Here is a 27,031-nt window from a genome sequence, read left to right as displayed (position 1 = left end):
AAATGCTATTCAATAAAGCAATACACATTTTCTAAGTCATACAGATATATATGTTTCCGTCACCAGAGCACACTGAAAACTATTAATTCTCATTACAACCCTAGATGGTGGCAAGACCCATCAACTTTACACATAGTCTAATGCAGTAAGATGCAGGCAAAGAGGTCTGTTATCTACCTAGATGTGCTGTACACAACTGCTTCCCTTTGCCTTAGGCTACGATCACGTTTCTTAACCTTAAAATGTCCAACTTTTTTCAAACAGCTCCATGGGCCACCTTGTATTCCACAAACACTAAGATACATGGAAGTGGTGGAGTCATAAAACCACTGACCTTCTCAGTCAAATATTTTCTTAATTAAAAGTATTGATAAAAACCTGCATCCCTTCAGCTTATACTTCTCCGACAACGCCTGCAAGCACCGACAGCGCTGGAGAACTAGCCCATAAGAAGAGTCTGGAACATTTAATTTTGCTGCAGTTGTTTCAGGGCTCCCCTTCTAATACCTTACAGACCACCAAGAGTCAGCAAGACCCTAACACCGATACGGAAATTTGCCGTTTGATACAGATTTAAACAAGACCTCCTCGGGTTTTGATCTGTGCTGTAAATGGTGCTTCATAAGCACAACTGGTAATCAATTTGGAAGAGAGGGGAAAATGTAAAAGAATAAATTATCATTTCTACCCATTTCCCTTGTGTCATAGTTTTACAGCCCTTCTTTGAGCCTACTTATGCAGTCAAACCAGCACAGCAGAGGAGGTGAAAACCACTAGCAGAAAGATGATAAACAGGTAGAAAACAGGTCTATGAACAAAGACAGTGTTGGGGGTTGATCTGTTTTAGGAAGTGCCCCCATCTTTCAGGTTGCTCAGATCACTTCTTTCCTTGCAGCAAAACTGAAACAATTCTTCGCGTGTTGTAAGGGTGCAGGAAGCCGTTTACAGGCACAGGGGTATATAGTCTTCAAATGAAAAAAAAAAAAAAACAACAAACCACCAAACCCACTAACCAACTAAGTAATTATAGCAACCCTCAGTCTGACTGTACCCCTCTTGAGAGAATATTATTGTATATTCGTCATAATATTTATAAATAGGACTGGTTTTATCATCTATGCAGGCCCTATAATTTACATTGACTTCTTTTTCGCTTAGTAGGGAAGCTCATACACAAGTTCCCTGGTAGGAGTTTGTAAATACAGATATGTATAAACAGAGTAATAGATAAGCAATTGTGCAATATGAGGCCATAATTCCACCTAGCGAGAAAGCATGAAAGTAACCCCGGGTAATATAACTGTTTATACATATTCCCACAAATAATCTCAGCCTGTGTCCTGACACTAATATAAGAACATAGTCTTATGGAGCTTGAAATCTTCCCCTGGAGAAACAGCTTTGCAAGAGCAGAATGGAAGAAAACACACTGTATAGAAAAGAATGCTTGTAGCTTTGCTTGCTATTTAAACCAGGCTGATTAACCTTTAAGATCTAGCAGCTTTTCAGATTTTTGCTTTCCCTCCCTCCCCCATTTTACCAGTCTTTTTATCAGTACTTTAAAGTAACAGCACACCAAGAGCTATGTTATACCCAGGACTGCATACATAAATCCCGTCAAGTGCAAAAGCAATAGCTCACGTAAGAGCACAGAAACCACCAGCTATCTGGAGACACAGGACAGGTCAGAAGTGGAATAAAAACCAAGAACTGACACATATGAATCTCAGAGATGCCGGAATACAAGCAACCGCAACCCTTCAAAAACTATGTGATCATAGGTTTTTCATATCATACTTTCATACTTCTCGAATTGGAACCATCAGGGTTCATGTCTGCAACATTTTCATCGCAGAAGTAAGACCTCAGGTCCTGGTAAAATTTGAGATTGTTAGATAACATGTAGATTCTCAAAGCTGACAATTTAAAAAACCACCCTAAAAATTTTAGAAAAGATGCCAATATTGACAGCTTGCTTTCGTATGCAGCAAAGTCGGAGCGAAGGAGAAGATGATGATATTCAGAGAAGAAATATGAATGAACAGAAGGCATTTATCAGGAGCCCGTGACCGGGAGCGAGGGCTGCCTTCTTCCCAGCGACAAACATCCACACGACAGGCAGGCCATCCCCTTCCTGGAAACCGCTTGTAGCCTAAAGCCGTAACCGTGAGACTATGATCTGTCACATGAGGTTAAGAAGTATCTATATAAATTTTTTCAAGTCCAGGCCTTAAGAAGTAAAACGTAGTCCACAGCAGTCCTTCAGCACACCAGTGAGAAACCTCGGTTATGCGGAACACAAAAAAAAGTGTGACAAAACCTCAGCACAGGACACAAGATTTCAACCAGGAAACAGGTAGGTACAGCACCTCAGGAGAGCTCTTCCTTCTCCTCGGAAGTTACTTGGGAGATAAGGAAAGAAGGCAGAGATCAGACCACCATTGATCAGTAGGATATAAGCCTGTTTTTTCACATCTCAGGTCTGACTGCACAATGTAAAGGCTGTTTGCCTTTGCTAGAACAAGAATTCCTGCATAGAGTGTATGGATGCTACACATATGTTGCACAAAACCCACGTTTACATAATAAAGAGAATATATATTTGCTTTGATCTCAAGTTGCCCCATAAATTTTTAATAACAGCTGTAAAACAGAAATCTTTGGACAGAAATCAGCAGCAGCAATGAAATTTAAGCATGCTACTCATTTAAGGTTAAGAAAACCCATTTCCAACCCATTCCTATTAGAACTGTTACCCATTTCTTGCAAGGAGAAATGCAAATGTTATTCACAGCCATTTATTTGCAGATTATTCTCTTCAGCCCACTGCTTTCCCTTGGTCTCTCCAAAACAGAGGGATTTAAGGACTATTCAATCTATTTTGTCATCTTTGTTCCTATTAGTGGAGGCAACACTGAGTTCAGATATTGCAGTCCTCTCATTTTATATTTCACTGGAAGGTTGTCTCAATCTGTTTTTTCCTCCTCTACAGAGAAACTGTTAAACCAAAAGTACTAAAAAACCCCCAAACTTTTCTACTATGCCCCACAAATAGATTACAGTTTCTAGTTCAAGTGCAAAGGGACAAAGAAACCAAAATCTTTTCACATGCATACATTAAAAGCAGGAAACAGATTAACATCTGGAGAAAAATATTAACCCTTGTGCTTTCAATGATGCAACTCACGGGAACTTCATTTGCAGCGCTGCTTCCAGCCCCTTCCCCCTGCTAAAGAATTACCACTGTCGTACAGCATTTGAAACAGCATGTTCACACATATGCAATAAAAAAATAATGTTTTAGGTAAACTAGGGGGCATTCAGCTACAAAAGCCACAGCTATCAAATAAATATCTAGGGGGGGGGGGGAAAAAGTAAAGTACATGTGAGCTTCCTTGTTCAGGACTTATAAAGATCACTGTAGCCGAGAAAATAATCTCACACAGCAGCATTTTATAGGACGATGTTTTTTAAGAAATGACTCAAAGGAACCGACTCACAGACGGACTGTAAGCCAAAGCACCTTTATTTTCACTAGCGGGGAGAGCGTAGGGTCCGCACCGTAAAAAAATGCACCTCTGCCGAGGTAGAATTTCAGTCAGCTTATAGAGCAATCTTATCAAACATTCCATACATCCTAAGGTTAATCTCTGTTAAGCAAGCGCTCTGGTTACAAAACTTTAGTGCTCTAATCTGTCTATTGTAACTAGTTTTGTGGTTTCCTAGATAGTAAAGGCGTACGTGCCTGAAGGCAGCTGTCTCGGTATAATCATACCCCCGCAGAGGGGTAGGCCCCTGTTTGCGACTAGTCAAGTTAGAACATCTGGTTAAAAAAAGAACTCGCAGTATTTGCTACCTCATACTTATGCTAAGAGCGGCCTGGTTGTGTCAAACTTACCTTTAAGCCATATTTAATTTCATTCCTTAATTCACTGTCGTACAGCATTTGAAACAGCATGTTCACACATATCCAATTAAAAAAAAAAAAGTTTTAGGTAACCTAGGAGGCAGTCAGCTACAAAAGCCACAGCTATCAAATAAATATCTAGGAAAAAAAAAATATTAAAAAGTAAAGTACATGTGAGCTTCCTTGTTCAGGACTTACAAAGATCACTGTAGCCAAGAAAATAATCTCACGCAGCAGCATTTTATAGGACGATGTTTTTTAGGAAACAGTATTAAAAGAGAGATCCAACAGTATTAGGGGGCAGAAAAGAGGACAGATGATTGCAGCGCAGCACGATGAGCATCAGAAAGAGCGAGCTAACGGGATATAAAACGGCACACATTGGAGATAGCTTTACAAGTTAGAGAAATGACAGCTAAATAGCAATCATATCACACCAAAAAGGTACTGACAAGTCAGAAAACAACCCTTCATTTTCTAAATCACAGTAGACTTAGTCCTTACGTGTGAAGAGTACACAGAGCTGGAGTTAAACAGTAACTTGACAGTCCTATAGATGTTTGTAGATGACCTAAAATGGAGAGAAATCACTCGTTGCCCTCGTTCTGCAATGTTCACCCTACTCTGGGCAGGCAGATGCACTTTTGGGAATGCAGGTATGTCAGTGGAAGGCTAACCCGTGCATGCCCTGCCTCTCCTGCCCCCACCTCCCTGCCAGGCCTGAGCACTGGCAGAGCCCTGCCGGCACAGAACTTTGTGGGTGCGCTCCCCCAAACGCTTTCAGCAAGACTATATGGGCTAGATCAAGCATGAAGTTACATATAGGTCCATGTTATCCCAACTAACTTCATCTGAACCGAATGAGAGAGTTATTAAACAAGCAGCCCTGTCAACAGATTGGTGCGGATGGCAAGCTGGTTACTGGTATTTGCTCATGCCATAAGTGGCGTAGGACAGGACTGAACGGGGATGCCAGAAAAACAGGAATGACACAAACAAATACAAAAAAAAAGGTGACTGAATTTATAAATTAAGGACATTTGCTCACTAGGAACTGAACTAAAAAGAGCACCTCACTACACAAAGGCTACCTAGCCTCCAGGTATGTGACATTAAGCAGGTGGAAAACACTGCAGTGGACACAGCTCAGGATGGCAGGTTGTCCAGACAAATGGGCCATTAAGGATTTAACATGCCTAGACCTCTCTTTAAGTGGAAAAGATGGGATACAAAAGATACAACGAATGCTTGAAGCACACAGTGAGGATATTTGCAAGTATATGCTGGGGAGATACCAAATGTTTGCTCTGGTCTTACAGCCTTTCCTCAGCATCCAGGACTGGCAGAATGCCTTGTGCCAGAGATAAGGCAACTTCTGATCTGACCACTACAGCCATTCATTTATTAAAGCTGATCTTAACTGAACTTACTGTTCAGTGAATTAAGTAAGTTCAGTTAAAAATAAGTCTCCATATTGCATTTTGCAGGTCTTAAGTAAACCTTATTTTATAGCTACCTATACTCAGAGATACAAATTAGCGTAGCTCTGCCGTTACTGCAGATCAGAGCCTAGCTTCAAGCAATACTTTCATGACATACACCCTTATTTTTAGAAGTACTGTGTGCATGCACCACTGCTGCTCTGTAGAAAAAGAGCAGCAAAGCAGAAGCCTCACTGAATTCACAATTTCAAAGTCTACCATGTAAAATGTCAATTAAACAACTGGCTTCTAATCCTCCCTTGTACCAGCCATGGTGTTAAATCCAGAGAGAGTAATATGTCTTCAAGAACTATTATAAACGGCTTTAAAAGGTCCACCTTTCAAAAATAAGGGGAGAGAAAGAATGGGGGACAGAATGAAAAGCACAGAGATGTACCAATATGAAAACTATTAGTTTAATTTCCTCATTTGCATGTACCACAGAATTGTGGAGGTTGGATAGCACCTCTCAAGCTTGTCGGGTCTAAACCCCCCACATACACAGTCTTTCAGTGTAACTTGCTCTAAAAATAAATGTGCAGGCACATGATGATCCATCTGGATTTAGGTTGGTGCTGGGGTAATGACTGGACTACAAAGACACGTCTTCCTACGAAGACAAGCTGTCTCAGAGCTGCGAGGTAGGATACCTTTTGGCATGGTGGCTTCAGAACCCAAGAGAACATTGCTATGTCACGTTTGCTAGGTGGCTGACTAAGGCCAGAGCTGAAAAGTTAGTTAAAATAGGTTTTAAGCTAAGTTTGGAATTGGGAACTATGACTGCAAATGGCACAGGAACAGGTACAAAAGAAAGACCGTCCACAGTAGCAGGGAAAATAGGCAAGAGAGACTCAAGATGCAGTAGCAAGCAGACACAGTATTGGCAATTTCTCTGGTTTCTGCGAACACCAGTCATGGTCCGAGACTCTCCTTAGTGGCTGGAAGTGCACAGAGCTCATACCCAGCACATCCAAATTAATGCGGGAGAGTTTAGGAGGTCTGCCGAAGTCATGTCTCCACACAATTATACCTCTGAAGTCATAACCCCTCCCTTTAATATTTAAGAAAAAAGAAATCACATTTGCAGTCAAAATGTACTGATAATACTGCAATGGCAGTACGGCCCCGAGCCTGCAGTCTTTTCTCAGAAGTAATTCTCATTAGAAGAAAAATGAAGGATCACCCTCTTTATTCAGTTATTTGCAGGACATTTAACACATGCTGTTCACTAGAAGACCGACACTGTGGACTTTTTCCATGAGTCACTTTTTTTTTTTTTCCATGGGCAAAGAGAACAAAAGTGTTTCAATCCCAACACTGTGCAGGTTTTTATCTGTAAGAGACAGAGAGCAAAAAGCAGAGTTGGGAAGCAGCACCCAGGAGGACACCAGAAGCAGATTTCCACCACGAAAGGGGTGTGTGGGGGAGGCTGCACATAGTAAATTGTTTCATCAAATAATTGGAGGAAGGGCCAATGTCTCCTTTGGAAGGTTGACAGTAAAAGTCTGTCAAAAGCAAAAACAATGGAGAATTAATTATTCTTAAGTATGAAAGGACCTAGAACTCAGTGATCTCCTGTTAATTAAAAAAAGAAAATATCCTCAATATAGTTCCAGTTCAGTTCTTGTGAAGGCCAACAGAGAGCACTCCCACTGCCTCTAACATGAGTTACATCTTGTTTTAAGGACTCACCCCTTAAAGGCATTGAAATTTAATGGGAATTGCAGATATTTAGTACTACTTCTATTCGATATTCAAGTATCTGAGCTCACATAAAATATACAAGAGAGTTTTTATCAACTCATGCTGTTTCAACAGTCCTGGAAATCACAGAAGAGTAACTAGCAAACTAACTAAGCTTCGTTAGCACAAAGGAGAGGTTTAAAGAGGTGAAGTGTTTTTTGTGCTTTAGCTGGTCATCCACTAGGTCAGAAGCAGAAGGCAGCTCTGATGTGCAAGAAGTAGAACAGACAAGGTCTGCGACAGTCACAATTTATCTTTTCTTCTCCCTTTCTGTGAAGATGACAACACTGAAAACTAAATGTATTCACCTTTGTTTCTGCTCCCATGTAGCTCATGTATTTTGTGAGGGACAGAGGAAAACTAAGGCTTCTGCAGCCTACCTTTCCCACAGCATTCTGCAGAATAGGCAGTAGAAAGATCTTCAAAACAAACCAGGATCTGTAGGCATCCTGCTGCAGCTGCAGGATCCACAACCTTTCATGAAAAGTTCTCGCCTCACAATGCGCACAAGCCATCGATCAAGGGATCCACAAAAACCAGCATGCTGGACAGGCAGCCATCTGAAGTACAACCATGAAGGAGAACGGAAGGTTATAAATCCACCCTTCTGTTGAAGCAAGGTGCCCCGGTGTGGGCTGAAGGGAAGTTGCTCCATCATACCACAATTTTAAGACTTGTAATATCCCAACTGGAACAAGGTGCCTACAGCCTTTACTCCAAGTACTGGGCAGCAGCAAATCCTTTAAGGAAAAGCAGAGGAGATGGCCATGACAGCTTCACGGTCACCATCTTCCTTTTACCTGCCAGCTCACTAGTCAAACACCTGTAACTTATGAAGGATACTTAAATAACTTGCAGCTTGAACCAGCCTCATAGACATCTAACACCCCAGAGTGCCCTGCACCACCCAGCAAGTCACTGGGTTAGGAAAGCTTTTTTCTCCCCTTGAAGCTTTCATTTTACATTGAATTAAAAAAAGACTGGAGGGAGCTTCACACTCTAGTGAGGAAAAGGCCTGAACAGCATACCTGCGTTGCAGTTTCCACCCTGGGTTGTTAGCCAGACTGCTTATAAAACAATTTTAAAATGCCAGCCTTTATGTATTACAGTTTTGTTAGTCTTGAATGATACATCATATGTGCTGGACGCATAAAAGGGTTACGGAAACATGGTTTGCATTTTAAAATGCTTTAGTGAAAACAAATGAATTGTCTTTATTAAGGGAATTGAACCTTGCTGTGTCCTCCACTGAAAGATTTCGGTATTAGTGAACCTCTTTCCTCGTTGTTCTTTTTTTCTACTTTATGTTAGGCGAGGAAAACAAGCATTTCTGCATTTACAGCTCCCAAGTGGTTTCTCAGTTTTGAATTAAATAGTCAGTGATCTGAACTATCTGAATATACAGAAATGAGGAAAATATTCTCTACGCACATGCAGAAGAGGCTACTTCTGTCAAAAACTGGTTTACTGCTTCATCAGATTCTGGTTCCATGTGCTCAGCCAAGAGCGACTACCATCACTTCACTGGTTTGACTTTATACGAGATATTGGCAGTAAAAATACATTGCCTAGGTTCTGTTTAAGTACATTACAAGAAATGCAGGCATTACATCAGATGGCTTAAGCTTAAGAAAGAGGTATTTATATATTTTAACCTATTTAAATAGAAAACATTTTTAATGAAAACCAAATTTTGAATCCAGGTTATAAACTCACGTTTATAAAAGGCAGCATAATTGCAAAGAGAGGGTAGAGATGTTTCACTGATGGTTTTATCAGCTAACTCAGCCAACAATCAGCTTTTATTCTTATCAAAGATACAGGTGCATCCATTTGCTATTAAACTGATCTGTTTTTCGCAAACTAGGCATAGCTCCCAGGCTCCAGATAAGAAGTGAATCTGGCCCTCTAGCATCCTGAAGTGTCCAAGTACAGGAATTTTAACACCTTCTCAGAGCAGTATTTAAATTGATCATCAGCGTAAAGGAAAATACAATCTAAACGGGCAGTAAGCTCTTTGGAAGTACAGACTCTCTCGTCTGCACATTTGTTTAGTGGTTAACACATTGGGGCCCCAGCTCCATTAATGCTCTTGAACTGCAACCAGGCACTCTAATCTTCATCTTAAGTGTTCTATGAGCAATTTATACGCAAACATAACCCACCTAAGCAATCAAATGCAAAGACCCAAAAAGAACTGGATCCCAGTTTTCCAGTTCTACAAGCCTCGGGGTGGGGGAAGATAATACCCAAACAAGTTACATGTACCAAACCCAAGGTTTTAAGGAGGTAGGGGAGGTTGGAAGGAGAGAAAGCGGGATGATCTTTCCATAGCACTGCAATGCCACAGGAAAACGCCACGTTTAATGTAATCAAGCTCTACATTGCAGCCATATGGAAACAATTTCAGTCAATAAACAACTCCTGCAAGAACACAGCAGAGGAACAGAAAAATCAGATACTGATTTAGCTGGGAGGCAGGAAAGCCGCTGGCTGAGTTCAGAGGCTTGCATTGTAAGAAATATTTATGTCCAACAAAACGGCACACATTTTTGAGTCTCCATTACTTGCCTTACACTTCCACAGTGCCACACCTCAGATTGCAAGGAGCAGAAATGGCATACCTTCTTTTACAATATCTTTCCCAGATTCCGAGATCCTGTGCCTCAGTCCTCTTCCCTTTCTTCCCTCTTCCAAATCCTTCCTGCAGGCCTATCACTATGGCGGGTTTCCCACTCGATAGCCAGAAAGGAAGCAGACATCCCAAACTTCCGATAATTGCCCAACCTCTTTGCATTTTATCTGCCTGGAATTTGCAGGTTTCAAAACAGGGACTTTCTCATAGAGCAAGTCCTTTCAAACACCTACCTTAAAAAAAAAAAACACCAAAAAAACTCCACGTACAAACAAACAAAACAAAACCCCCAAAGCAGCACACTTCACTTCTTACTGACAGTGGTATTTAGATGACATTTGTTTCAAGAAACCCGTATTATCCAAGTATCCTAAAAAGCAACAGCAAAAATACTGCCTCTCCTATAGAGACAGACATTTGTGTGTGCTGCTGATTTCAGCTGCAACATGGAGTAGAAGTTAAATCAGTTTGGGACAGGAAAAGGGAAACGCAAGAGAACAGCCAGCAAGTGAAGGCAGCTGCATTTTTAACAAAAAGAAGGCACGCTGCTATGAATAAAACAGAATTTACTTGAGTGTGACAGAGGAGTGACACCAATATTTATCAGAATTATGCCCATGAAATGAACTGAAAGATAATTCACAAGTGTCTTCAGAAGTAGCCGTCTGCAAAAGTTAGAAAGGTCTGCACTTCCACGACGCTACGCAACCCGCCAGCAGATGCCCACGGCCGCCCCAAAACCATTACAGTTTTATATTTGCAGACATTCGGGAACAAAAGGTCTTGGGATGTTCCTCTTAACTAACCAAAGTGCAAGATTGAATACACACACACCCCCCTCAAAAAAATAGAAAAATTTAAAACCTAACTTTCTAGTGGAAGGGAGAAGCAGGATTACCGCGAACAGCTCTCCGCTAGACTGGAGCAACAGGCTTTTATCACACAAACTACCTTCTAATTCGTCAGTAATAAAAGATGATTTTCAGCAAATCCATTACGAGTGAAACATTCGAGATCAGCCTACACAACAGGCACCAAAGCAGGCTTTTTGCAGTCTTGTAAGGTGGGTTTTTTTCTTTTTTAATGAGGGACTCTAGAAAATGAGGGCAAAACCCCAGGCCAGGTGGATGTTCACGTTATGTTAACGCTCAAAAAGCGGATGGAGTAAATCTGGAGAGCGGTCAGCTGGGTATCAATCCAGGCAAACCAACAGGAAAAAAGAAGTATGTCTATTTTTCCAGTAAAAAATTAGAGAACAGGGACATGAATAGTGCCAGTCAGCATGTTTTAATGGCCAATGTCTTGATAAAGGACTAAATTCATTCTTTGAGATTACAAATGTAGTTGAACAGAAGAAAGTATGTGCACAGAGTGTACTTTACTTGTAGTGGAAATCCACACCGCCTGCTCCGTATCGACTGGTACTTTCCAAGAGCTGTCAGTTAGCCAGTTCTTAATCTACTTCCTGGGATTGCATCATGCTAATTTTTTTGTCACTAAATTTAAGGTCTGATGCAGTTCAACGTTTTTATCACTGCAGATAAAAATCTGTGACTGACATGAGGGCTATAGGAACAGTAAATTATTATGAGGAAAGGAGTCTGAATACCTACCTTAACTTAGCTCAGGAAAGCAAAACACATGTGAATACAACGGCAAATTTATAATCTAAGAAATGCAGACTGCAACTACTAAATGGCAGACTTTACTAGCAAGAATCTCGGTGTTGGAGCAGCGAGGCTCACAAACAGGACTTCCCTGCGCAAAAGGGCTACTATGAACCTTCTAAATGGCTGCGTAGCAAAAGGGCTATCGCACCTCAGTATTCAGTATGGATCAGACACAGGCTGGAACATCCACCATTTTTGGTTTCCACAATGTTAAAAATAAACTGAGACCATGAAGAATCACCGGATGATCTGAGTGCTGGGGAAAATGCCTCAGAGTGAGACTTAAAAGCTCAACTCTGTTCCCTTATCAATCGAGTAACTCGATTACACAGTGTAAGTACCTCCATGGAAAGAAAGTACTGGATACTAAAGGGCTCTAATCTTGTCAGGAAAGTCGTAACAAGAACCAGCGGCAGAACTTGGACAAATTCAAATTAGAAATCAGCCACTTATTTTCAACAGTGAGATGGCACAAACTACCAAGAGAAGTGATGAGTCTGAAATTACCAATGATGGACACTCAAGGCTGGAAAGCTTTCAAATTGTTTTTAGCCAAACATCAGTTACTGGTCTCAGTTTCAGAGTAAATGATTAAAATTTAAAGGCTTGTGATACAAAGCATATAAAACATATCAGAGGCGGCAATTTAATTGTCCGTTCTCGCCTTAAATTTTATGAATCTCCAATATGTTAACATCATTCTCCTTCTATGGACCAGGAAATTAAAGAGGAAAGAATAAGTTTCAAGTTCAGGGAGTTCCCTCTTTTTCAGACTGCTGTACTTATCACTAAACAGCACCGCTCCATCAGATGGAGCCCCCATGAAACGCAGTCTGAGAACGACAGGCTACAATGTCTGGAAACCATGCACAATTCAACTTAGTTGAGAAAACTGCAGTGAGCTACTTACCTCTCCCATCTGCAGCATGAAAAATCACTATTAGCTTAAGTAACTAGTTCTTATTCTGTGTAAATACACTTACGACATTCGTGTTTATGCTACCGAGAGCAGCAGCATGCACTACCATCCAGCCAAGAATCTTCAAATACTTTACAAATGTGAAAGCACCTCAACAGCCCTGAAAGGATTATTTTCTTATTACACACTGGAACACAGGCAAGTCAAGAAGTTTGCCCCGGGTCATAAAGTAAGACCTATGGAAGAGCCTAGAAATGAGAGCCCAGCGTGATCTCATTGCCAGGAAGAACTTTCCTTTTCAACATTTGAGCACTACTCACATGTCAGAGCTGCTGCATACCCAGTTGCTCCAACTCCAAAACCCTGCCAGTTAGATCACAAAGAGATTTCTAGTGAAAGCTGACATTGTAATCGGAGAATCTGATCATGGCAGAGAAACTGTCCAAAATAAAGGTCAGAATAAATACCCAAGTAGAAACAGTGCTTGTATTTTATGAACTAACTAAATGCTTTCTGCTGCCAGTAGTATTACAGGACCACTGGAAGAACAAAAAGCAGATTCAGTGCTTACTTCAGAGCTCGTAAGAAACCGGCAGCTCAAAATGCAGGAAATGACTATATGCTACACTTCCCAGTTGATAGGGCATAGGCTTATCAGAAGAAGAAAACTGGCTGGTCACAGGCTCACTGAAAGAGTAGCCTACAGTATTGTTTCAGCAGTAGGAACTTTTTTATACTGGTGAACTTAAAATTCAGTGTTTTGACTTTTTTTTTTTTTTTTTAAGAAAATAAGGCATCTTATCTTAACTCAAAAGTGGGGAGAAAACTGATGCCAAGAATTCAGGGCAAGTAAGATTCAGCTGGGGGTGCTTAGAGCCAAACATAATTAATGTATTTTGTATGCCTGCCTTGTAAATTACTTCCTTAGCCCAATATTAAGACCTCCTCTACCACCACAGCAGTGAATGGGGTTCACATAAACTTAATATAGCCTAAAATAGACATCTTATTATGGAGAACAAAAGAATGCTACCTCCATGCATGAAGCAGGTAATAAAATTTGTTTCCTCAGGCTGCAAGAAACTCTTCAGTAGACCTGGAAACAACACTCCACCCATCGCAAGAAGTACTCACCAACGTACCGCGGACATACGCACAGCGTTAGGTCCTTGTCAAGCCATACTGCAGAAGTAATTTTGGTGTATACGTACATAAAACTGGATTGAAGGGCCATGCCTACTATAGACGTTTCAGGCTAGCAACTGCACTGAAACCATCGTGAAATTATGGAGTAAACATTCATAAAGGACTTCTGTTGGAGAAAGAGTTAACTCACTTCCATACCTTCTGGTTGGCTGCACAGGAAAGATAAAGCAGAACACACTTTGTCAGAAGCACTGCACTACAGCAGTTCCCGGTTTTAAGAGCAGTCTTTAACTTCAGACTCTGCACACAGCTTTGATTAAGAACTGGGAAAGGGAACTCTGCACACAGACAGGTAGAATAATCAGTTATAGATTTTTTTTTTTAAAAGCGCACCAAAACAGTAATCGTTCAACCTTTTGGTGTCTATATTAACACAGTGCTGAATCAAAACAAATAACAAACATGCATGTGCATTCCTGAGATAGATTTGAAGTCCAACACTGAAAAACTCCTATTAAACAAAGCAGAAGAAAGAGTATGCAAGAAAAAGGAGCATCCCTTACAGTCTTGCGAGAAAGTTTACCTCTGTAGTGCTTGTGGCCTGATAGAGAGAGGGGCGGCAGAGTGAAATCTAATGGATTTAAAAGCAATAAAATTAACTGAATAAATAAGGATGACAAGCATCAAACCACAGAAGCCAATGGAACATGGGAAATCCTCCCATCACTGTAAAAAATATCATTGACTTAGGTATTCTTATTGAGTGCACCAGATGACCAGCCAATTAATTCCTTGTATGGTTAATATATATTAATATATCACAGGTGTAAAAGTGCAATATAGATGGGGAAGAGACAGCCATGTTCAATTGCCACTGACTCAGTATGTGACCATGAGTGAGTTACTTGGCCCTCGTGCCTCAGTTTCTCTATTTGTAAAATACCGCTATCTCTGTAAAGCACTTCAAGATTTACAAATGAAGGTACAAAGTATTATTTTATCGCAGAACAGTAAAGGAGCAGGACAGTGGCTTGGCCATAATGAATCAAATGTGAAACATCAGAGCTGTACTCCGCAAGCACACCACACAAGTTACGGCCATAAATCGATCACCTCCGATTAGGCTAGGCTTTACGACGCAATAATTGCGATAGCGGCAGTTTCCTAACTGTGAAACAAGCACTTTGCTCAGCAGCGTGTTATGCAGGAAGCCTGCATGAACAACGAGCTTTTGGTAAACCCGACTGCAACAGCAAAGAAAAGAAGGATCCCAAACACAATATACTTTGTAAGGTTATCCATCATAAAAGCTTCTCCATATGTTTTTACAGTCACAGGCTAACCCTGTATAAGCACCCAGTCGAGTGGGAGGAGAGGGGAAGGAAACCAAACAATACCACATTTAAAGAAAGACCAGATTTCAAGGGAATATATCTCTTTTTAGCAGGCGCAATGCAAAAATAACTGTGTTTCTCACAGTTACAAGATGAAATTTTCAGTTGGTCAGCAACTACAGAGCCGATTCTCTACTTCTTTCTCTGGACCGCATGACTGCTTCAATACATAAGAACATTTTATGTGCCAACTTGCAATGAAGACCACATAGTTAATAGTTTGCAACCTCCTTTCCCCCAGAAGATCTTCAGAGTTGAGTAATAAAATTCCTCACATGATTTCAATGAGAGGGTTCACTTGTCAGAGGCTGTTTCAAGATAGTATCATATGTCAGGGAGGTGCTGTTCAGACAAAGCTTTCCAACCCTCTGTTTTCAAGGCTTGACTGAAAATGAAAAAACTTCAGGCTATAAAGTTTGAAACTGGAGGAAAGAAAAATAATCTGTAGACCTTATTTTCAAAATATTAGCCAATTAATGAGGGGAGGAAGAAAAACTCTGATTAAAGCCCTGACAAACCCTAGAGATCATGGACTGATTACTAGTTCTGCCGCAGACTCCACATAGGAACTCGGGCAAGTTAATCCCTCTACACCTTGGTTTGCCACCTGCAAAATGAAAAATAACACTTTCTTTTCATACCCTGTTATTCTTGCTTGTATTGTTCCCCAGATTAAAAGCATTTGTCAAAACACTTATGTTTAGCATTAACAGTGGAAATTGCATTCATAGCTAACACACAATCCGTTTGCATGACTGAGTGTCCAAATATGAACTCTTAGTATACTTCGCTACCCAGCCATCGTCATTTTACACGTCAGAACAGATCTTTATTCAATATACGAATATTAGAATGCTAAAATACAGCTTATCAGTAATCTTATGTATAAAACCAGCTTTAGGGATAGAATTAAAAAAAAAAACAAATTCTCCTCATTATCTCTTAAGAATCCCACTATGATCATGACGCTAGTCTCACTTCATTGATAACCCACAAGATACTATTATCAGCATAGGTATAATTAAAGCCCAATCCCACAAGGACCTGTACATGGATCCAATGCCCGCTCCCTTAAAAGCTGTATAAGGTCAAATCTACTTCAGTGACTTTAAAAGAAGGATCAAAGCTGCATAAAGTTATTGGTAGAAGAAACGAAGGCATGTTTTTTTGCAGTAGGATTCTTAAGCTGATAGCATCCCTTCAAGAGTCTGACTTCGAATCCTAAACTTCACAAAAGATGAAAAATATTTGCCACAGATCCCAACACTGTAATGAGTAATCCTGTAGTGTCCCTGAAAGCTCTGCACAGAAATCACCGTAAAGCACAAGCTGCTTTCTTTAGATTAAAATGTACTTTTGTTTCATGCAAATTGGTTTATTTTCTAGCATATACAACCAAACACCTTCAGAGATCCCTTTATGAGAGGGACAGTACGGCGTTCTTCCTTTCTCATCTTTCAGTTTCATTAATTCTTCCAATTCCCCTCCCAAACCCATCCTAAAGACCCAGATTTCATCACTGCCCTGCTGACATCCAACAAAAAAAGAGCAATCCCAAAATTTCATGATAGAACAATTCTTGAAATTCATGCTTGTTAAAAATCCATTTTATTAAAAATAAAGTAAAAATGTTTAAAAAGCCAATGTCAGAACCCCACTGTTTTCCCAGCTCCAGATACCGACCAAAAAAAAAAAAAAGAAAAAGATATCAAACACTTCCATGGACTTATGGATTATCACTATAAAGTAAACACTTCATAATAACTTAATTTTCAAAACACTGGACAGCCATGAACTTTTAATATCCTTTTGAAAGAAACCAGTACAACCCACACAGAAACTGCCTTACAAGTAAGCTTTCTGCAGCTGGCACCAGTTACTAATTCTGTGGAATTATCAGGATCACAATGCTGGAGAGATGCACGTTTTCTAGAAAGGTCAACAAATAGAAAGGAATTGCTCAAGACCACTCAGTAAAGTAGTTAGGGAGATAAGCAGGCCTCATCCACACAGGATTTTCTTCCAGGTTTCCTTACCACTCTTTAAAAATCCTGCAGTTTCACCTATGGCAGCATTCCTCTAACACAGCTGGCAGCCTGCATACCACAATGTCGTCTAGACCTGCTCTGACCAGAGTTGGATGACACAGGAGTAAAAATGCTGATGCCTGTTCTGGTGCTTGCACTGGTGCTAAAGGAACGACAGGAGGAAGAACAGACATCACTGAGTAAAACACAAGTTCCTTGTTCCCAGTCTCATGCCCAGGCTCGTCAGACGATTCTGTCAAGCCTATAGAAAAAGTTGTGGCTGTCATGGGGCTAAAGAAGAATCTTCACTTAAAAGGAAGAGAGTGTCCCCAAACCCCAGTTTTCAGGTGCAGTATTAAACCTCGCTCTTTCACGCTCCCAGAACATGCAGATAACAAATGCATCCCTGCACAGAAAACATATTCCATCCCTTTCTCACTTCTCCCCTACTTCCCTCCCCCATCCGCATCTCGGAAATGTTTTCTTAGCAATTTGGAAGAGAAATGGCTAAAAGGGAGATGCAAAACACAGAAATAAATTAAGTTTGTTCTCTGCTGTTGACGGATTTGGTCCTAGCATGATGGGAGAAAAAAAAATGTTAAGAGTGATAAATCCATATATACCTACTCCAAACTACACCCGACATCCCAAGGGACATGGTATAATGGTAAATAAATATAGATGCAGTTCCTACTAATGAGACAGGGTACAGCAAGGCCAAAGAAAATGCAATCATCTCAGGGAAAAAAAAACCTGCACAGGACTCCTCCTCTCCCATCCATGGAGGAAATCAAATGCCAGCTGCACCATCCCAGGAAGGAAGCGGAGTCTGTACCTGATGAGCCCTGCAGAAATGAGCTAGTCACATCACGGGACCCAAGCAGGCACTTCAGGGTTTTGCCAGCCCACAAATCGTCTGCAGAGCACGACTCCGCTCTCCAAGACAATATATTTTACATGGTATCATTCACGCAAATTGTAGGGTTTGGTGGGGGTTTTTCCCCCACCAGTTCCCTTTTCCTCCATCCCCATTAGTTTGAAGCAGGGGCACGTAACGTCTACCAGATCTGCTCCGGCAGTGCTCTCGAACGCCTGCCCTGGCCATCAGTTTAACGCTTTCCTCCCTACAAAGTTTAATATCTTTCCAGCTTTCGTTCATATACATTTTGTACTTAAAAGCCACTTATCCCAACGTTACTCGAACCGAAGAACAAACTGAGATAATCCGACTCAACAGCAAACACGCTTACAATCTTCATTTCCTCTTCCTTCTTCCCTCCCCACCCCCCAAAAAAAGGCAATATTTTTAGTCCCTATCACGAAAGGACTAGGAAAAACACCACACAGGACCAAGGCTTTTTCAGACCTATCGCGAAGAAAAAAAAAAAAAAATGTTTTCCGAAGAAGTGCTCTGCAAGCATACCAAGAGACACTCTTACAACTAAAAAAAGCCAAAAAACAATCAATCCATCAGACAAAGCTGAGGTTGAAGAACTCGGCTCGGTCTGCCTCGCGTGTGTATCCTGCACCTCTGGTTTTGTTTTAACCCCGAATCAAAGCAACACAGTTCAGCGGCATTCCCTGCCACTTCCTCCAACCGGTCCTGGGGTCAAACACACTCTTCTTCCGAAAAAAAAAGAAAAAAAGAAAAAGAAAAGAGAAGATGCCAGGCACGGATACGACAGCATTTACCCCCCTCCTCCCCATCTCTTCCCAAGAAGTACAACACAAACAAGCCCGTGACACCCCACCCAAGCTCTCCTCGCACATTTTGGGACCGACTTCCCCTCCGGGTCCTCCTCCTCCTCCCCCCCTCCCGTTAAACTCTCCAGCGATGAGACACCCTTCGCATTGACGTCGTTGCCCTCCCCGAAAACCCGCTCTCCGAAGCCCCGGCAGCTGCAACAGCTCTCGCCCTCCCAGTCGCGCAGCCTCCCCCGTCCCTGGGAGCCGGCGAGTTTTGGGGCCCCCGTGGGCCCCCGTTCCCCCCACCTCCACAGGCACGAAGCACCGGGGGTCCCCTAGAGCGGACCGGCCCCTCAGCGCCCCCAGCCAGGGCAGACCCCTCGGCAGAGCCCCGGCGAAGGGGCTGGATGCTGGGCCTGATCCTCACGGCTCACCGGGCTCCATCCCCGCAGGGTCGGAGCGTCCCTCCTTCCTTCGCCTTCACCGGCCAAAGTACCGCCGGGCCGGGACAGCCACCCCGGGGTGCTGGGAACGGGGTGCGGGGGTCCCCCCGCCGCCGTGCTGGGGTTTGTAACCCAGCCCCACGCTCAGCGGCGAACAAAACCGAAACATCACCCCCTCAAAAAAAAAACAAACAACAAAAAACAAAAAACAAAACCGAAAAAACCCAAGCAAAAAGCACCCACCCAGGCTGAGGGGACTCCGCCACCACGAGTCCGTCCCCGTTCCCTCCCCTCCACGCCCGGGAGAGGGGTGGAAAAAAATAGGAATAGATAATGAAATGGCAGGAGCAACGATGGAGGACTCTTCTTCAGAACCCTGCCCTCCCGCAGACCCCGCAGCAGCCTCCCGGGGACACCTTCCTCCTCCTCCCCCAGCTCCGGGGCCGCGGCTGGAGCTCCGCCGGGCGAGCGGCCGCCCGGGCTGCGGGGCTGCCCCTGCCCGACCCGGCCGCCCCCCGCCCCGGCTTCTCCCCCTCACGCACATCCCACGCTGCGAGGAAACCCGCTCTCCGGCGCGGCGCGACTCCCCCGCAGGCAGCCGCGGCGCCGGCTGAGGGGGGACCCCCTTCCCGCTCCCCTCCCGCCCTCCAGTCCACCCACCCGCCCGCCCCCTCCCCTCTCAAGCGCCACTCTCGCCCTCCTTCCCCCCCCCTTCTCTCCCTCCCTCCTCCCCACAAGCAACACTCACCTCTGGGTGCTGGCGGCGCCTCCACCTCACCATGTACCGGCAGGAGTGGGGGGGTCCCCCCGCCCGCCCCCGCCCCAGCGTGAGGGGAGATTAACGGGGGCGCAGAGGGACGAGAACAATAGGGGGGGAGGAAATCCCTCAGTCGCCGAGGCCCCCTCCCCAGCCCCCCCGAGGACAAGGGCCCCCCTCCCCGTCCGGCTCTGCTCCTGCCGCTCCCTCCTCCTCCTCGCTCCCTCTCTTTTTTTTTTTTTTTTTTTTTTTTTTGGCTCAATCACACCAGACTGACTGTCTTTGTCTGTCTGACAAGCGCCATGTTGATATCAACATCCAAGCTCCCACCTGCTGCAGCTGTGAGACTCTGGGACTTGTAGTTCCCCCCTCCCCAGGGTGACGGGGAGAGCCGCCGCGCGGGGACTACAACTCCCAGAATGCCTCGACGGGACAGCACGCCAATGGCGCGCGGGGCGAAGCGCGGAGCGGACTACAACTCGCGGCATGCCTCGGGAAGGAGGGGCGGGCTCGGCCATGACTTCATCCTGGGCGGGGGGGAGGTAGGACTGCAAGTCCCATGATGCGCTGGGGCGGCGGGGGGGGGGGGGAGGGGGCGAGGGCGTGCCTGGGGGCCGGACAGGAAGGTGGGGGCAGGATTGTCCCAGTAAATAGAGCCGGGTGAAGCATGAAGCTGGTGAGTGTGTGGGGCTGGGGGTGTTCGGGGGCGGGGGGGCTTCGGCCTGCCCCCTCCCCTCCTCCCCCGGCGGCGGTGGGGAGGGCTCCCGGGATCGCCCCTGGGTTGCGGCAGCCTCAGCCCCGCCGAGCGTGAGGGGAAGCTGGGGCCTTGAGTGATCGGGGCGGGCCTTGCGCTCTGGTCCCCTCAGCAGCCCGGCACGCGAGCGACCGTTAAACGGCCGGCGGGGAGCTGCCGGCTGAGGGGGCAGAGCCGGGGAGGCCGAGGCGGGTGGGGATTAGGCACCGGGGTGTGGGAGGGGGCAGAAGCCCGGGCAAGATGGCTCTCCTCGGCCTTCTGCCGCCGTGTCACCCCCGCCGGCGGTGCAGGGTTGTTGGATCTGTTGAAACATCGGTGGCATTCGGGAGGAGGAGGAGGAAGAGGAAGGAGGAGGTGTTTTTCTGCCTTCCTACCCTTAAACAGGAGCCTCGCCATGGAGCAGTGCTGGAGCTAGCCCACTGCATGTGTGGCGTCTCGCGGGCTGCTCTAGGAATATTAATAAATCGCCGTGGTTCATAATAAAATCATTTTCCATCGGCAGTGTGAGGTTAGTGCAGGTGGTTGCCACTAAGAAAATCAGTCTGGAATAACTTTGACAAGGGTCCACTATGCTTCTGACAAATATTTTGATTCCGATATTATGGTCTTCTAAAGGGAAAGTTATCAGAAAATACATTACTCACTTTATTGGTCTCCTTTCTAGAACTCAGTTTTCAACTATTTAAGTTTCCCAAAGGCCTTGGATTCAACCACTACTTTATTTTCCAAGAATTTCCTTTCTTCACATAATGTGCTGCAATTCTTTGTCTGGAGGTGGAAACCGAAGCAGGTTTCAAAATATCTGAGCATAGCTTTTGATTTGTGTAATCTGGATTTACACTGTTGTTAAATGTAGGGTTGTCACTCAGTTTTGAGACTGAGCAATTTTGACTTGAGGAAGCTTCATAGAAGCAAACTTGGATTCTGGGCTTTGTTTTGAGACTTCCAGTAAATCACTATCATCTGAGGTGTAACTGTGTAAAATTAATCTGGAAGGCAGGTGGCTGAAGAGCTTGATCCTGCATAATCTTACATATATGATTGAGTTTCTCTGCATGGATGAATACCACCAGTGGGATAAACTGTGCAAAGCTAAGCACTTCTGGATGTGGTTGTAGAGGCTCATATAATGCAGTGAGGGGAAAGCAAACGGATAAATCTTTAAATAAAGACCATAGCGGAAATGCAGAGTTCTTACATAGGGAGAGCGAGAGGGGTTGGGGGCGCGGGAGAAATACAAACTGTCTGAAATCTGTTATGTAACATTTTTAGACCTGTCTGTAAATTTGGGGGCCGGGGAACATAAGACCAGATTCTTCATCTTGTATTTGTCTGGAGATATGGCTGAATCTCGGGGTTTTGGGGGGAGGAGTTGGATGCTGTTTCATCCTCTTTTTTCATATATTTGGGTTGAATTTGGAAGAACAAGGTAGAGGTGACAGACTCCAGACCTGATTCAGAATCCAGTGAAAATGTCAGGCTCCCACAAACTCGAATGTGCTTTGATCCAGGCAAATCCAGTTGCGAATTTCCCCCTACATTTTAAGCTAGCATGTGCTGCTGGAATAATGCACTGCAGTATTGGTTGGCTTCAGCTGGAATTCAAAGCACTGGCTTTAACCTGCAAAATTTTGAATGTTTTGGAGCTGCTGGTGTGAAACATCATCTCTTTTTCTCTGTCACATTGCCATCCATGAGATCACCAGAGACGCTCCGAGCTGGCGAGCGCTCAGCATGAACCAGATGTCTGCTGAGAACCTGCCGCTTTGAGGGCCTTGGCATTTGGAATTAGCCCCTCATCTTGATCTCTTTGTGCCTGGCTCTGTCAAACTTTCATCCAATTTACAAAGCCTGACAAGAGAGTTGTGAGCTGAGGTGGGCATATTTGTGTCTTCTGTGTATGTTTTGTGGCTTTTTTACATTACTGTTTTTTAATTAGGGGATGAGGCACTGAATGTGTTGGCTGTTACCGGTCTTCAGCCTTAAGATGGAAGCAAACAAATCTTAGAGCAAAAAGGACTTGCATTTTAGTCTGATCAGGAATATTAGTGACTGGGATCTCTGGATCTGTTTTAAACATAACAAGTATAAACTGGGTGGAAACCTCCACATTTATAGTGTGTATAGATTCTTACGTAGTACAGACACTCTGATTCTTGGATTCCTAATCTAAAATTCTAACAGGCCCAGAAATGTCACCTGTGCAAATGGAAGTAGAGCATATATGAATTGCCTTTTTTTTTTTTTTAAGTCGCTTTCCTTGAGTCTGATAGAAAGAGTCCACTGACCCCCAGGAATCCATTTACCACAGCGTGACAGCCACAGATATTAGATTATTTTAGATGCTTTTAAAGAAGAAAAAAGGAAGATTTTTCCAGTTAGCTCGTAGATGTCAGGGTCATGATCCTATTCATGACTTTTAAAAAAAGTGAGTGTTTTGCTGATAAAAGTGATGATACTTCACCGTCTTTTTTAATTACGGGTAGTTTAAAAGCTGCAAAAATAGTTTAGATCTTATTTTTACCTTCACTTTCTTCTATGTACTTGGATTTATAGCTTCAGTTGTCGAAGTTCTGAGGTCTGATGAGACCTTCATTTCACATGCGTATTTTACATTTGCGAATAAAACAACTGAATTCCATACTTGTATACTCACTTCTTCACCAGCTTGACTTTTCACATTTTTTTTAAACTTTGCTAACAGCAGGCAAAATGTAATGTTGCTCCTTAATAATTAAGGCATTGTGAATTTAAAACAAAAGTCTTTGTGATATTCTTAATTTAGTATTTGGGGCCCAGTAGCTTTTTAATATTTAAATATAATTTAAAACAGGTTTTTGATGAATGTATGTAAATAGTCTCCTTGGGAGTTGTTAATCCAGACAGTTGCAGTCCTGCGTTAACATATTGTGAGCAGAGGTAGGAAATTAAGTGATTAATCTACCTGCTTTCCACTTCGTAGAGTGAAGTATAGAAAGCAAGCATAAGGTATAAATGAATTAGAAAATGACTGAAGCTGTTTTTAGTGCAATGCGTGGCCAACCAATTGATATTTTTCATCTTAATTGACCAAAACTTGAATTTAAAAGCTGAAGTTTGACCACCTGAGCGTTTCTGTGCTGCCAGATGCCCAGACTTCGGAGATGCAAAAACTTGTATTTGAGATGCAAAATCTCCTATTCTTGCAATCCTTGAAGAACCATCGAATCCCTTTCATCAAAGAAGAGAAACCTTCATGCGGAGGTGGCCACGCTCTATTCAGACATTTACTTTTCTAATCCCACATTTTAAAGCTGGCATTTTTATTCACTTCTCTTCTTATTCAAAGCTTCAGCTGCTCCTGTGCCTTGTTAAACGTTTGCCACTCTCCACACAAGAGGTGACTGCATCTCAATGATGCTGAAGTGGCCCTGCACACAACCTGCTTACTGGTTCATTACGGTTGCAAAGCATTTGGGATTTCTCAGTACACAAACCCTTCCATTCAGGTATGGTTGTCCATTCCCTCGGGTTTCCTGTTTGCCTTTTACAAGACAAAAAGCAGGTGAGAGCATGCCCCAGAGCTGCTGCGGTGCACACCTACAGCCTCCTCTGCTGATCTGTGCCAAGCAGCCATGGGAGGTGTGGGCTGCACCTTGTTTGTTTGTTTAGGCAGGTTTCTTAAGGAAATAAAACTTGTGTTCCTGCAGGGATTCTCTCCCTCCCTTTCCACCCCAAGTAATTTTCAAATTTGCTAGCCAATTTCAGCCAAGTTTTGCCAGTAGGACTGAGTTTTGAAAAAAGTGATTTTCTGGAGTTTTTGTGTCCTAAATTGGAGAGAGGAGCTATGCCATCCTCTCAACCCTTGTGATCAGAAAAACTTGTCTGAAGAAAATCTGGCCCATAATACCCTGACATGGGCAAATCTCAGTGAACACACACGGATCTGTGAGACACAGATTCATAGGAAATCAGGTTTTGTTCTGGTGTGTATGAAACTACATGTTTAACGTAAAAAAGGCCAATCGGGGGGGATTCACTCTGTTGGTAAAGGTCATGAGTAACTCGTATTCTCCTTTCAGTACTGCTTGTCAGGGCATCCAACGTTACCATGCAATGTACTCAAGTTCAAATCCACCACCATCATGTTGGATTGTGGACTGGATATGACGTCTACCCTCAACTTCCTCCCGTTGCCACTGGTTCAGAGGTATGTTCTGCGGCCTGTAAGTACTTAGTCTTTGTCTTCTTGGGTTGCAGTTGGAGTGCTCTGCGTGAAATGGTGTATTGGAAGGAGGGAGGGGATGAGTACGAATGAACAGCATCATCTGATATCATAAATAGACTTTGTTCACTTAAAAATTCTCTTTATCAAAATAACGTCCTTTGGCTCAGTAGACGGAAGACATTTTATGGATTTATTGATTGGTTTTTCTAGATAATTTATTCTAAGCTTCAGTAAAGTATTGCTGCAACTGCTCAGCACAAGTGAGGTCACATATCTGTCATCTTTCTGGCTTCTTCATGCAAGATGAGATAAATGGGTAACCGAGATGGAGTGCAAGGAGCCCAGCAAGAACTGTTTAACCACTATCTTCTCAGGTTTTTCTTCAGAGCACTGACTAATGCAAAGAAAAATAGCACTTAACAGTCCTCGTTAGTTGACATGATGGCATAATTGTTCCCTTTTAAAAATTAAATCAAGAAAAGGGCAGTGCAGCTGGGCACAGGAACGGAACAGCAGTGAAACAAACCCAGAGTCTAGAAGAGAATCCTGAGATCAGTACTCCCCCTTCTGTGCCCTGACTACAAAGTTGTATTTTCTCAGGTTTTTAGGTGAATTTGGATATTCAGTTAGGGTGGCCTATGTCTTGCGTAAATGGAACAAATTACAAAAACGAGGGGTTGGAAAGGTGGGAGTGAGTAACCCTCGGTGATGGGAAGCAGTGGCAGTTTTCAGAAAAGCCATTTAGTAATCCACGAGGAAACAAGTGAGGAACATTCTGGGTTCAGGGGAGGCTTGGTGGAAAGGGGGAGAATATGACTGGGAAAGGGAGTTTCCTAAGTGACCTAATGAGGTTAAAGCAGTTTGTACAGCCTTCCTATGATGTGTTATTTTTCGGAGAGGAAAAGAATAGACAATGTATGTATTGTTCTGCAAGAACATGGAGTTCAAGATCTGCTGTAGAGTAGGCAACAGATGCCTTAAGACGGATCAGTGTGATCGTCGATTTTTGTCCTATTCCATAACATAATTGCTAACTACAGTATTTAGGGGCAGTAGTAGATTTTGAAGGGATTCAGACAATTTGGGAAATCCAGGTGCAGAGAGAGTTGCTTTGCATTAGCTTCCTCCCATCCGCCAAAGAAAAAGGAAATTGAGAGAGGAACAAGTAGCAAAATTAGGTGATTGAACAAAGGCTTAAGAGGTTTTTTTAGAACTGCAGGCATCAACGCTCCCCAGGGATATGCCAGCTTTGTCTGCCGATAGGAGACCCTGGGAATGAACAGCCAAATTGCAGGTCACAACCTGGAATTCCCCAAGTACCTCCAGAATGTCTGCATTAAAATGACTCAAACTCAATAAGAAAGGATGTCAGATTTGACCCCTGATGGCCCAGTGGAATCAGAGCAAACAGTTGGATTTAAAGCCAATCAATCTTGTCGGTAAGGTGATTGAACACCCCTTACAGCAAGGATTGTCCTAAGCACATGGACTTGGGCAAATAATTGATCTTTTCAGTACTCTACAAAACAGATGTCCTGCAGGGCGTTGTGGAAATGAGTTAGAAACTTGAGGAGGAATGTTGCTGCCACTAAAAAGTCCTTATCTCTCTATAGTATTCATAGTTGTACCATTATATATCAGGTCTCCATTACCATGATGTCTAAATACCTCTGAAATTCAATTGTGTACTTTCAGCATAACGTGGCCAGGTGATAGAGAGCTGACATTATCATCAGTTTCCAGGTGAGACACTGACTGCCTGAGGTCTTGCATGAAGCATGTAGCAGCGCAAGAATTTGAACACACATCTATCAGATCTGAGGTTATTGCTAGCTGTGTGTCCTTTCAGAACCAGAAGTGTTGCTTCTTGCAGCTAGGCTGAGATGGACCCATGTGAAATTTTAACCAGAGAGGAGCTAGGCTTCTCTCTGCTGTCTTTAAACCAGAGGTCCCCAAAGTATGATCTATGAACCACTTGGGTTCTGCGAGTCTCAGTAAGTGATCTGCAAAGATGCCCTGATTTTTACCTCTGCGGACCATAAAGGTATGATATTACAGAGGATCTTTGCTATGCAGTTAAATCCTGTGTCATACCTGGCATGGGACACTCCTTCAGCAAACATTTTGAGAGCCTGCACTTTAATCTGTAAGAGAGGGAAGTGCTGTAGTGTTTGTGTCATTAAAGGGACTGGACATTTTTTAGAGTTCTTTGCTCTTCAAAAAAAAGCCCATCAAAAGGTATTTAGATTCCACCTTGTCCTG

General features: G+C 43.3%; 2 protein-coding genes across 4 annotated transcripts in view; one reads left to right on the top strand and one right to left on the bottom strand.

Annotated features, from left to right (window-relative positions):
• The window catches only part of HMBOX1 (homeobox containing 1), a gene marked incomplete at both ends in the record, with an annotated part of 113,309 nt that extends 93,183 nt beyond the window's left edge, over nt 1-20,126 (bottom strand). Inside the window, one exon of the mRNA XM_081997536.1 lies at nt 20,086-20,126. Coding sequence (XP_081853662.1) covers nt 20,086-20,126 — 41 coding nt within the window. The remainder of the gene's footprint in view (nt 1-20,085) is intronic.
• A 4,503-nt stretch (nt 20,127-24,629) lies between these two features.
• The window catches only part of INTS9 (integrator complex subunit 9), a gene marked incomplete at both ends in the record, with an annotated part of 69,776 nt that continues 67,374 nt past the window's right edge, over nt 24,630-27,031 (top strand). For 2 of the 3 annotated variants that reach the window (XM_081997860.1, XM_081997859.1), the window contains one exon: nt 24,630-24,751. In XM_081997860.1, coding sequence (XP_081853986.1) covers nt 24,687-24,751 — 65 coding nt within the window. The remainder of the gene's footprint in view (nt 24,752-27,031) is intronic. The other variant, XM_081997858.1, reaches the window with a different exon arrangement.

The sequence above is a fragment of the Phaethon aethereus genome (genome assembly GCF_964289735.1).
Source record: "Phaethon aethereus genome assembly, chromosome: 3".
Lineage (NCBI taxonomy): Eukaryota > Metazoa > Chordata > Aves > Phaethontiformes > Phaethontidae > Phaethon > Phaethon aethereus.
Note: the sequence above shows the minus strand (reverse complement) of the source record. Positions and strands in the feature narration are given on the sequence as shown.